Raw genomic sequence first — 11,398 nt, 5'->3', positions numbered from 1 at the left:
ATTAGGAGCGCGGGGAGGGCTAGACATTGTGCTCCAGGCTGTCGTGTTCCTTCCTTGTGCTCTGGCTGGGCTTTTTCCTGCTTCCATTTGATTGCTGATGTTCGTCACTCGGTGATCAGCCGCTGCAGTGCTCCGCTGTGTTGTCTTGCCTCATCAGCCGAATCATCACGTATAACAGCCATCCACCGCCATGCCACCCAAAGACGATCCCGAAACTGCCAAGTTGAAACAGGAGCTGCAGGCTCTCATAGAGCAATGCAAGGTAAATACAATGACGCTATTTTTCTTAGCTAAGTAAAAATTAATTCACGCGTTTATTATTCATTTTTCTGTGTGTCCAGGGAAAGCAAAAGAGTGTCGCTGATACGACACTGGAAGCTTGCACGTCTAGCGTTGAGGATATTCCGCGGATCAAGGCATCCACCCGGCGGATGCTTAAAGGCCACATCAACAAAGTGACTTCTTGCCATTATTCCGGCGATTCACGGTAACGTCAATTTTCCATTTCAATCAGTAAAATAATCATCCGTTCTACTTATTTAAGCCATTGTATTTACCGGGGTGTAATCACATTTCTTACTTGGGGGTAATTTATTTGTGCTGGATCGATGCGGAATTCTCGGGTTATTATTGTAGGAAGCCATTTGAATGTGCCTATAAGAAAAATAGAAGGGAAAGGTCATTTCAACTTTTTGAAAATGACGAAACAAACAAGATTAACTCCATGCTCCATAATAACCCCAGTGCCGAGTCGACACGTACACACAACCGGATATAAAGACGGCAAAGGGAGGGGGGAAGAAAACAAACGCTTTTGACGCCGGATTAATTTTGTTGGGCTGTTTGTTTCCATTTCCTATATTTATTTACTGGGATTTTTATTTAAATATTGTGCAGGCATCTCGTGTCCGGCTCTCTTGACGGTAAGCTGATCGTGTGGGACACGTGGACCGGTAACAAGATCCAAGTCATTCCGCTGAGATCGGCATGGGTGATGTGCTCCGTGTTTGCTCCTTCGGGCAACTACGTTGGTAAGTGACAACTTTTCTATGTTTTGTTTGATCCTGTTGATGATTTACGGTTTCGTTTTACTCTTAGCCTGCGGTGGCATGGACAACATGTGCACCGTTTATGACGTCAACAATCGTGATAGTTCGGGAGCAGCTAAGATTACTCGCGAGTTGGCCGGCTACGAAGGTTTCCTTTCCACTTGTCGCTTCTTGGAAGGTCAGAGAATTGTTTGATTTGTGCGTTTAATTCATTATGTGTTAACGGGATTTTATTTAATTATTAAACAGATGGCAAGATTGTGACCGGCTCCGGAGACATGATGCTTACTCTCTGGGATCTGGAGGCGGGCAAGAAACTGGACCAGACACCCGCCCATGTCGGTGATGTCTGTTCCATGTCACTCAAAGTGGAGCAGAACATTATCGTCACCGGCTCAGTGGATCGATGCATCAAACTGTGGGACGTCCGGACGCTCAAGTGCACCCAGACTTTCTTTGGACACGAAGCCGATGTCAACTCTGTTTGCGTAAGTTTAAAAAAAAAATCAATTTTCACTAACCAGGATTGATTTCAATTGAAAACTATAAACAACATTTCATTTGGCACATGTATAGTTCCATCCTTCCGGCACAGCCTTCGTTTCGGCTTCGGAGGATAAAACTGCCCGTCTGTTTGACATCCGTTCCGATCAGCAGGTAATATAATGAACAAATAATCAAAATCAAGTGAGACGTGTCATTTAAAATATCGATCCTTGCAGGTATGCGTGTACCGACCTCCTACTGCCAATTCCAGCCTGACTTGCTGCAGCGTGTCTCAATCAGGACGAATCCTTTTAGCCGGATCGGATGACTCGACGGTTCACCTGTGGGATCTCCTCAAAGGAGAGCATAATGGTATTACGTAACTTTATATTAAGTCAAATGATTTGTACAACTGCTAACACGCCATCGATCCGCCAACGACTAACAGGAAACCTTCAAGGACATGAAAACCGAATTACCGGCCTTAGCGTGGCTGACAGCGGTTTAGGCATTGCTACGTCTTCCTGGGACAATGCGGTCCGCGTTTGGGGATAAAAAACACACGGCCGTCAACATCGTGTTCACGACTTCCATCGGGCTGGAAATAAACCAACTTTTATCAGATGCCAATTTCAATTAGAAATGGCTCGTATTAATTTTCTTCCGCCTTTTCTCTTTATTAAACTTTCCCCATCAGTTCATTTCCCACCAAAAAATTCACTACTTCCCTCTAAGAAAAGAAAATCACGAACGTAGTGTAGGTATAAGCTAATATATGACAAGACAGAGAGAGCCATATTTCACCCGAATTAACATTTTTGCCGAGTTGAGCTGATTTTATGATTTAATTTCGACTCATCAGTCGATGGAAGAATAATTTTGCTGATATTTCTGTTACGTCCCGTTCCGTTCAAGAAAATACACATTCATTAAACTCTATTCTGAAAATTAAATCAATTGACGTTCATTACTTGAATACTTGAAACCATAACCCTGATTACGACGAATGAATTGACGTCATAATTTGAATTTTTCAGAGCATTCAAATGTTCGCGCCATTTTTTTAATGTATTTAAAGTTGATCTAAATTCAGTTGATTGCGAGGGGCGGTTTTATGCCCCTACCCTCATTGAGAAAAAACCCAGACAGTCTTTAACCTTGATAAACTAATTAAGGTGGATAGCTAGAGGTGATTTATGGGTGTGACAGTGGGTATATAAACCCGGTGAACTTTACAATCATTACGCAGATTTCATCTTCTTCTCCAACACAGAACAGCTCAACTCACTTACTCTCAGTCAACATGAAGGTAAAGTATTTTAGAATAAATAATTATGTCATCAACTGTATGTCTAATTGTTTAATTTTGATTTGCCTAGTCTGTAATTGTTAACTTGACATTGTTGAGCTTGTTGGTCGTCGTCACAAACGCCTGGTTCCTCGATCTAGACAAGACTACCAAATCACACAAAGGTTCAAAGTTGGCGGCCCAGGCAACACCGAATGCCGGGCGAAAGGTGATCCTGGTGGCCAAGAAGGTCTACGTCCCGATGTACGCGTCTGACGACACGACTTCAGCTGTTGCCGATCGTCTGTTGCCCATCTCTCCAGCTGTGATGACAATGTCTGAAACTGATGGACAACAACAACAGCAGCAGCCAGTGGTCGACTATTCGTCTGTTGCTGCGATGTACATGGCACCTCCACCTGCCTCTTACGCCATGTATGCTCCGGCTGCTCCGGTTGCTTCCGCTCCGGTTGCTGCTGATGCCAGTGTGCCCCAGTATGCAGTTTATCCGGCCGGATATGGAGCTGTAGAACCTCAGTACGTGCAGTTTGGTGTTGCTCCATCCCAGGTAAAATTTTAATCTAGGAAAATCCAGGCAAATTGACATTATCTTTTATTGTTAGGCTTTGATGTACGGCAATGGAGATGCTGTTGCACCTGCACCTTATTACCCAACTGAAGTTGACAAAGCTATGATTGCCGAAGGATCTGTGGTGCCTAGTGAAGTGACAAATGCTTGAACGAATTGATCGCGTGCAATTTTATTCTTAATTCTAATCTGACCTCGTTTTAATTTTCGCCCAAATGACATCATTGACAATACTTTCTGTAAATATCTGGTACAATAAAAATCGCGATTATTTTAATTGTTGGAGTAATTCCAATCTGTTCTGCTATTGTGTAGGTTAATGGGTCCATTTAGTTAAATTAAATGTTAGAATTTTCTTCTAAAATTAGAATTAAATCGGAAATCTGTAACTTAACTATTTAACGTCTAGGTTGTCGGTGTCATAATGTTAAGTTCATTTTCTCGTAGAAAAGTTTAGTCATCTCCACCAAGGACACGGGGAAACCAAAAACATTGGGCGTTATTTGTTTTCTCGTTCATTACCATAATTTTGTTTTGCAACGTATCGCTGGAGGCATGGCTGATGGGGTAAATCAGCGCCACTGCGGCGAGTTCTTCTCAGTATGTCAACATCTGTTCAGTTTACTTCGATCGAAGCTTGTGATCACAGCTCGACTATCAGTGTCCCGAGTTGTTTGGTTATTTCGTATAAGATTTGTTAGGGGAAAAAATGGTTTCCAGGACTTTTCCGTAAGTAAATTCTTTACTCGCTGGTCGCCACGTGTTAAGTGTGTGAAATTTAATGTCCAAACCGTTCTCCGTTTAAGTTTAATGATTTCGATATCTACCATTGTTTTTGTGTCATATAGAGTGTTCGATTCCATTATCAGAGATCTGGCCGAAAAATTGGAAGTCGATGACTCATTAATTTGTAAGGAACGAATGATGGAACCAAGAAAAGACCATACAACTTCCGTCAAGGACAAGACTATAAAAATCTGCAGCGTTTGCGGTGATTACGCATCTGGATTCCATTACAAATGCTGGACTTGTGATGGCTGCAAGGTAAATGATAACACTCAATTCATTTTCTTTATCAACTCTTAATTATTTTAATTGTGTAATAGGGTTTCTTCCGGCGTAGTATCTCAAAGTATTCAACCTACACGTGTGAGAGGAATAATAACTGTGTCATGGAGAAATACTCCCGGAACCATTGCCAGAAATGTCGTTACGAAAAATGCCTAGCTGTCGGAATGGTTCCAAACGCATCACAAGGCAGCGTACCACCACCCACGCCTACCGATAACCCATCGAAATATGTCGTGAGGGAAAGCAATATCACGCCAATTTCAAAAACGACCGTCGTCAAGAGACGTTTCCCCCAACAGGTGATCCAGCGCAATCCCGTGAACGAGCTACTTGGTCCAATCGTTCGTGCTTATCGGGAGACTTTCACTCGAGTCGGACCCAGTCGGGTAACGAATTTAAACCATGTTTTTCTACTGCTTAAATTAAAGTTGTTTTAAAATTTACAGAGTAATTCCCTGCTTCACGTAGACGACACCAATTCTATGGGAGTTCTTCAGATTGGTGACCTTTTAACGCCAACTATTACCAAAGTCATCACGTTTGCTAAAGCCCTTCCTGGGTTTAACACTGTAAGAACCCATTTATATTATAAAAGAACACGTATTAATTTAAATTTCAGTTCTCTACAGACGACCAGATTTGCCTATTAGGAGGATCGTGTATGGAGGTTCTCTGTCTGAGAGTTGCACTGAGATTTGATGTTGAACGTCAAGGATTCCATTTGCGAGGTGATCGTTTTCTGACTCGAGCCGATATTTTAGCTCGACCGGAGCTGGGAATGTTGTCGCCACTTTTTAACTACGCTCAACGCGTAGCTGATTTGAAATTGGACGAAGCTGAGGCCGCCACTGTGATGGCTACGTGGATTCTTCAAGTATTATTGAATTCATAATTAATTGTTGGTGTCACTAATTCATTTAATTTTAACATCTAGTCATCTAGACCTGATTTGAAAGAACCAGAAGGTGTAGAGGTGTTCCAGGAATCAATTATGAACGTGTCCATGTCGTACGCCAAGAATGGAGCTCACGCTTCGGACGAACTGCGGTGGCTGAAAACGCTGATGACACGTTGTCCACCTTTGCGAGGAATTTCTGTTTATACTCTCCCGGATCGATTGGCTATTTATTTGTTTATTGAACACGTTGCCACGCTACCCATTTCTTTCATGCACCTTTTCGAGGAAGACGAATGAATACTTTTGTTCTCCTTAAAAACTATTCTTATATTACTTAAGCGTAGTAATTCAGTTTTCATTTTCAAGTCATCCGTTTTTTTTTTCAATTAGTTTACATTATCAAATGAAGTACAGACAGTTTCAGTAACTATATCGATGTTTCGTAACGAAATATACAAATTATGTCCGATTAAACACAACTATCTTAATGAACATCTATGCGCTGTAGAAAAATTATAAACTTAAAATAAACAGTTCAGGGTAAGGCAGATCGATTACTTATCGTAGGACATGGGAAAATTTTGTCAGGGATGTTGACTGCTGCTGTAACAGACCGCAGACCGGCATGAAAAATGGCAAACCCTGAATGAAAAACAATTTAAAGATTCTGAACCAGATGTTAGATTTTAATTATTTGTTCAACCTATCTATTAGACCATTCAACCTGCTGTAACAATTGGTAATGATTTTCAGAATCGTTGCGAAAGGAAACGTAGCGTACCTTTTAAGATTTGAATGAACCGCCTCTTAGTGTTTTCTATGTTCATCTAATCAGCGGTAGGTGGCAGGTAATACGGCAATAAAAGCATAAATGAAATCTTCAACAAACTTAAAATGATTCAGTTTTAGCTCTCATACATTTAATTAAAGTGTAAAACGCTGAGAGTTTAACAATTCCATAGAATATTACAAATTTACATTAAATAATAAGGATGCTGTTTAGAACTATTTCCGACTCAGCTGATTCCATGTCGTAGTTCCTTTTCCTGCCACTAGAGTTTCGCTTGCGTCCATTTTGGGAATTCTCTTGTGAACCGGTGCAGATTTCAACAACTTTTACTAAATAAAAATGGCAAAAGCTCTGACTGGTTTGGCCGCTAAAGCTCCAGGATTGATCAAAGGTATCTATTTAACTTCCCGTAGTCTTGGTAGATTAAGGATGCTATGGCAATGTTTGGTTATGAATGGGCTCATAGTTTCACCTGTGATAGCACTCAGAAAACCTGATTTGGGTTGCATGAATGTATGTATTTTAGCCATGGTCACAATTAAGAAGGTATATTACTGGAAAACATTATGTCTTTCGAATGACTCTACGATGATGAGTAGTGTAAATTCGAACTAGATATCTCCAAATCTGTAATATATACATGTCTTTTGTATGTACTTGTGTATAAACTAATTAATTTCTTACATTAAACTTACAGGTGTTGTTGATTATTCAACTCCCAAATTGAACACCTTCTGGCATTATGCTCGTGTTGAGTTGACTCCTCCTTCCCCTGCCGATATTCCTAAAATCACACAAGGACTTAACAGCCTTGTTAAGTCTGCCAGGACTGGTAAATGGAAGGAGGTCCCAGTGAAGGTATTAATATAAGTTATATCACTTATAAAAGAAGATATCTAATATTTATTTTCTTCCCGCCTGTAGGAAGCTTGGTTAAACACATTGATCACTGCAGAAATTGCTTTCTGGTTCTTCGTTGGCGAGTGCATTGGCAAAGGAAGCATTGTGGGATACCAAGTTTAAACATGAGCTCACTTCAATGCAGATTTTGTTTGTAGATAAGTTGCAGTAAGCAAACACCAATAAAGAATTTAACACCAACACCACTCTAATGTGTTTAATTAAACTTAAGTTAGTAATAATTGATTATTTCAATACAGCTTTAGGTGTTTACTATCTATATAGCCATGGTGCTGATTCTCTAGCTCCTTCCGAACTATTTTAACGCATATTCTAGACAATTCCTAAGAGCTTGGTAAAGGCAACTGAAGCGATTCAAAACATTAGGTAAAAGCTGTTGGGAAAGAATAAGAGAAAGATATTCTGAATCTTGCGATGTCATAGGCTTATAACCTGTAGGTTTTTACATTTCTACTTCAACTTAATGATTGTAACTCTGGATTAAGGATTAGACATACTTTATGTCAAAGTATATAGTTTGTTAAAATATTCAGAGCTTCGTTTTGGTTCGATATTGGGATAAATTGTGCAATCTTGTATTAATAACCGCAAAAACGAACTCTTGATTATAACTTCCGACTGCTTCCGATTATCCAATTTGTGCATTTTTACCTGATTACCAATTTACCATTCGCCGATTCGGGAAGCGGAAATCGGAGAAATATGTTTGTTTGCATTTTTATACGTGTTTATGAAACGGGCAAAGGTGAAACGATTTATTTATTTATTATTATTTACTAATTCAGTCTCAGTCATTTACATTTTTGCACACGGTAATTCTTTATTTTTACTTTTTAGCGCTGGAAAAGAGTTTAATAACATTTTTGAAGAGGTCTTGAATTTAAAATGCATTCGACATTCGTTCGATTGATTCGTTAGAATAGAAATTTAGAATTTTTCATAAGAAAAAGAAAAATTTCAAATGTTTCCGAACGCACTTCTGTAGCAGACGAGGTTTTGTGTTGTTTTTGCCGGTACTTTCGTTTTTCCGTCGTCGTTGTGAACCATGTTGGTGAACATGTTCCAACATTTCAATTTCATTAAAGCAGTCTTGTTTATTTATATATTTAGTTAGTCTTTCAAACAGCTTGAGAAGGTACGTAATTCTTAAAAAACCAGTATTGCTACATGTTATGTGATTTACATTAGCTTCATGGCTGCTACGCTTTCTCGACTGACAGTTCTGATTAACTGTTTTCTTCAACACATTTTGTGACTTCAACTAATACCAGGTAATTTTGAAATAGAATGTAAAACTTTAGTTGAATTATGAAATTATATTGTAGAATTTGAAGCCCAGCCTGGTAGCTGGTAGGTAACTGATTTATCGAAACCCAATGATTCCTGATTTTCATGAAGTCAAATCAAATTAAAACATTTTCTACTACCTTAATTTAAATGCTTTTTATAACTTAATCTGGAACTAAAGTAATTAAAGGGATAAAAGTTTCCTGCATCTCTATAAACACGTCTATGGTTACGACAACGGCTGGGTACATAAAACCTTTCCCTTGTAACCATTATTTGCTATGTTTCTCCCTTTACAAGATAAATATTTATTTGTAGGATATCGAAGATCTTGTTGGTTTAGACCGAAAACTACAGCGTTGCCCCTATTACGCTTCGAGGGATCTAATGGAGCAAGCGGAAATATATTCGTGCCATATAATTATCTGATCGATCCTGCGGTGCGCAAAAGGATGCATATTCCGATCAACGGCAATATAATTATCCTCGACGAGGCTCATAATATTGAGGATTCGGCTCGTGCAGCTGCCAGCAGCGCTTTTTCTCAGGAAGACTTTCGATTGGCTCTCAACGACTGTGAAAAGGTAACAGATGTTTGAATTTAAAATATTGTCGATTCGTGTAAAATTTCATCGTGGATCTGACTCAAGCTCAGTGGTTCGTACAGTTGGTATATATTTTTTGGTGTAAGCATAGCACTTCATTTAATGGTTTCACATCACTGCTTTAACAGATCGCACGTTAGGGAGGCTCGAACTTCGAACCTTCTGCGTGACACATAGCGCCCTGTACCGCTGTGCCACAAGAACTACATTAAATTTGTCTTATCTTTTAATGTAACATATTTTCGAATACCTTTTTTTTTTGTCTAGGTTCTACAGGTACGAGTAAAAGACCAAAAATCCAAAGACAGATTGAAACAGATCTCCAAACTGGCTCAGTTTTCATCTTACATGATGAATTTGATGGACGGTATGGCCCCTAAAAGCAGCAGCGACGATAAGGCCATCATGACAAGCAAAGAATTCTTGGACAAACTTGTTCTTGACGAATATGGACCAAATATCTTGGCCAAACTAAGTTTTGTGGTTGAAGTCATCTTTAACGAACAAAATGGTGGTCGATCCTCATTAACGACGAGTCCAATCAAGATTGAAGAAGGGGAAGAAGAACCTGAAATTGATTCAAAATTAGTTGACCCAAGGTTGCATTTATTGGCCACCACTCGAGCCACTCTAGAAGATTTCCTTACGATTGTTAATTTAATGTTGGTTGACGAAAAAACCCATTTGGACGACTACCAGGTCGCAGTTGCACGTAGTCAAAAAGGCAACATGAACTCCCAATCGTCAAACAGGTACTAGCAATTTCGTCATAATTTCCAATTATTCGACCTAAATTTTCTAAACAAATTCAGTAGTAGCCCATCTCGGTGGACCCCCGTCCTGAAATTGTGGTGTCTCAATCCAGCGATGGTCTTGAAGCAAATCCGCCAAATAACGCGATCCATCATAGTCACTTCAGGAACGCTGTCGCCTTTGGATTCACATGCGAGTGAATTGGGCATAGATTTCATGATCACCCTGGAAGCCAGTCACGTAATTCCGGCGAATCGTGTGTGGATAGCTTCTATCAGTCAAGGACCCAGGAGCACTAAATTGAACGGCAGCTACAAGACAACTAGTACCTTTGAATACCAGGTAATAAATATTTTCTCATAACAACTGTGAAAATAAACAAATAACTCTTATTTTCCAAGGACGAATTGGGACGGTTGATGTTATCCGTATGCCAGACCATTCCCCATGGAGTTTTGTGTTTCTTACCATCCTACAGCCTACTGGAGAAGCTTGTTGCTCGGTGGCAAGACACGGGTCTGTGGCAACACCTTTCTGCCATCAAAACTCTTGTGTGTGAGTCGCGGAATTCCAGCGCATTCGAAGAGACCCTCAAGGATTTTTATTCGGCCATCGAAGATAGCCAAAGGTATACAGTCTTACAGTTATTATTTTCTCGCTGACTGATCAATTTTCTGAATTTTCTAGGGTGCTTAATTCCTCTTTGAACACTTCCGGTGAAGAAATGGCGGAAGAGTGTCCCAGCAAAATAAAATATCAGACCCCCAGTGGCGCTTTAATGTTGGCTGTCTGTCGAGGCAAAGTTAGTGAAGGACTGGACTTCACTGACTACAACGCCAGCGCTGTTGTTTGTGTCGGGATTCCATTTCCGTACTTGAAAGATAAGCAAGTTGAACTGAAACGCAAGTACAATGATAAAAAGTCGACTTGTTCTTCACTACTCAGTGGATCGGAATGGTATGAGATACAAGAATTTATCTATTATACAGGGCGTTAAATCAAGCGCTAGGACGTTGCATAAGACACACAGGCGATTGGGGAGCTATTCTACTTGTGGATGATCGTTTCGCTAAAACACCGCGCTATGTGAATCAGCTGTCTAAATGGGCTCGGTCTTCCATCCGCCATTATGATTATTTTGCTCCCGTGTTACATTATCTTAGCGAATTCACGAAAGAGTTAGTGAAAGAAGACGCAGCTGCGTTACTCGCCGTTCAACAACAGACACTGCTTCAGTCTCCACGAGAAGCCCTCCTTTCGATAGAAGATATGTCCATTGCCAGTTCACCGCCTTCCGTCAAACCTAAGAATGCCTCATCCAGCACGATTCCGGAATAAATGGAAGACAACTCCACCACTCGATCTTCTTAGGTCAACGCAGTGCAAAGGTATCATTAATAACTTGTGATTCAGCATTCAATCAAGATGAAATTAATATGCAACCTTCTCCTGTTCTCTAATATTCCGTCCTCTTCCAATTTGTTATGTATTAATTGAAACGATATTCTTTGATTTATGTGATCATATTTTTTCAAGTTATTTACGTTTTCAAGGGCAATTTGATGATTAATGTAATAACTTTTGATCTCACGTTGAAATTTGGCATTTTTTTTCTAATAATGAATACATTTTTGTGACAAGTTAAACACTAAAGACTAAAC

The 11,398-nt window shown here is 39.9% G+C and overlaps 5 protein-coding genes across 5 annotated transcripts; all 5 read left to right on the top strand.

Moving 5' to 3' along the window:
- The first annotated feature begins 33 nt into the window (after nucleotides 1–33).
- On the top strand, nucleotides 34–2,474 carry LOC124203938 (guanine nucleotide-binding protein subunit beta-2-like). The gene is made up of 8 exons (XM_046600842.1): nucleotides 34–262; nucleotides 342–487; nucleotides 898–1,031; nucleotides 1,099–1,227; nucleotides 1,299–1,537; nucleotides 1,626–1,706; nucleotides 1,772–1,907; nucleotides 1,984–2,474. Exons 1-8 carry the CDS (start codon nucleotides 191–193, stop codon nucleotides 2,088–2,090), a joined length of 1,044 nt encoding a protein of 347 aa, XP_046456798.1. The 5' UTR covers nucleotides 34–190; the 3' UTR covers nucleotides 2,091–2,474.
- Nucleotides 2,475–2,745: 271 nt separating this feature from the next.
- Nucleotides 2,746–3,689, top strand: LOC124203925. Its single transcript, XM_046600818.1, has 3 exons — nucleotides 2,746–2,844; nucleotides 2,915–3,391; nucleotides 3,447–3,689. The coding sequence occupies exons 1-3, from the start codon at nucleotides 2,839–2,841 to the stop codon at nucleotides 3,561–3,563; spliced, it is 600 nt and encodes a 199-aa protein (XP_046456774.1). The 5' UTR covers nucleotides 2,746–2,838; the 3' UTR covers nucleotides 3,564–3,689.
- A 335-nt stretch (nucleotides 3,690–4,024) lies between these two features.
- On the top strand, nucleotides 4,025–5,855 carry LOC124203924 (thyroid hormone receptor beta-like). Its single transcript, XM_046600816.1, has 6 exons — nucleotides 4,025–4,141; nucleotides 4,261–4,456; nucleotides 4,519–4,869; nucleotides 4,930–5,052; nucleotides 5,103–5,357; nucleotides 5,418–5,855. The coding sequence occupies exons 1-6, from the start codon at nucleotides 4,122–4,124 to the stop codon at nucleotides 5,676–5,678; spliced, it is 1,206 nt and encodes a 401-aa protein (XP_046456772.1). The 5' UTR covers nucleotides 4,025–4,121; the 3' UTR covers nucleotides 5,679–5,855.
- Nucleotides 5,856–6,398: 543 nt separating this feature from the next.
- On the top strand, nucleotides 6,399–7,272 carry LOC124203923 (ATP synthase subunit g, mitochondrial-like). The gene is made up of 3 exons (XM_046600815.1): nucleotides 6,399–6,562; nucleotides 6,869–7,029; nucleotides 7,096–7,272. Exons 1-3 carry the CDS (start codon nucleotides 6,511–6,513, stop codon nucleotides 7,192–7,194), a joined length of 312 nt encoding a protein of 103 aa, XP_046456771.1. The 5' UTR covers nucleotides 6,399–6,510; the 3' UTR covers nucleotides 7,195–7,272.
- A 1,212-nt stretch (nucleotides 7,273–8,484) lies between these two features.
- Nucleotides 8,485–11,359, top strand: LOC124203535 (Fanconi anemia group J protein homolog). Its single transcript, XM_046600208.1, is given in 9 exon segments — nucleotides 8,485–8,489; nucleotides 8,570–8,624; nucleotides 8,698–8,779; nucleotides 8,782–8,963; nucleotides 9,252–9,736; nucleotides 9,797–10,079; nucleotides 10,139–10,394; nucleotides 10,436–10,722; nucleotides 10,725–11,359. Coding segments are annotated over 9 exon segments (1,986 nt in total). The 3' UTR covers nucleotides 11,076–11,359.
- Nucleotides 11,360–11,398: the final 39 nt, after the last annotated feature.

Source organism: Daphnia pulex, chromosome 10 (genome assembly GCF_021134715.1).
Source record: "Daphnia pulex isolate KAP4 chromosome 10, ASM2113471v1".
NCBI classification, from domain to species: domain Eukaryota; kingdom Metazoa; phylum Arthropoda; class Branchiopoda; order Diplostraca; family Daphniidae; genus Daphnia; species Daphnia pulex.
The sequence above is the reverse complement of the archived record's forward strand: the minus strand, read 5'-3'. Positions and strand labels throughout refer to the sequence as shown.

What these genes read in the sequence shown, in the direction of transcription:
- LOC124203938 (XM_046600842.1), top strand. Translation starts at nt 191, where the DNA reads ATGCCACCCAAAGACGATCCCGAAACTGCCAAGTTGAAACAGGAGCTG. An exon ending in CTCTCATAGAGCAATGCAAG is followed by an intron (nt 263 to 341) that starts GTAAATACAATG and finishes CTGTGTGTCCAG; the next exon opens with GGAAAGCAAAAGAGTGTCGC. An exon ending in CCGATGTCAACTCTGTTTGC is followed by an intron (nt 1,538 to 1,625) that starts GTAAGTTTAAAA and finishes GCACATGTATAG; the next exon opens with TTCCATCCTTCCGGCACAGC.
- LOC124203924 (XM_046600816.1), top strand. Translation starts at nt 4,122, where the DNA reads ATGGTTTCCAGGACTTTTCC. An exon ending in ATGGTTTCCAGGACTTTTCC is followed by an intron (nt 4,142 to 4,260) that starts GTAAGTAAATTC and finishes TGTGTCATATAG; the next exon opens with AGTGTTCGATTCCATTATCA. An exon ending in CTCGAGTCGGACCCAGTCGG is followed by an intron (nt 4,870 to 4,929) that starts GTAACGAATTTA and finishes TAAAATTTACAG; the next exon opens with AGTAATTCCCTGCTTCACGT.
- LOC124203925 (XM_046600818.1), top strand. An exon ending in TTGGTGTTGCTCCATCCCAG is followed by an intron (nt 3,392 to 3,446) that starts GTAAAATTTTAA and finishes TTTTATTGTTAG; the next exon opens with GCTTTGATGTACGGCAATGG.
- LOC124203923 (XM_046600815.1), top strand. Translation starts at nt 6,511, where the DNA reads ATGGCAAAAGCTCTGACTGGTTTGGCCGCTAAAGCTCCAGGATTGATC. An exon ending in AGCTCCAGGATTGATCAAAG is followed by an intron (nt 6,563 to 6,868) that starts GTATCTATTTAA and finishes TTAAACTTACAG; the next exon opens with GTGTTGTTGATTATTCAACT. An exon ending in GGAAGGAGGTCCCAGTGAAG is followed by an intron (nt 7,030 to 7,095) that starts GTATTAATATAA and finishes TCCCGCCTGTAG; the next exon opens with GAAGCTTGGTTAAACACATT.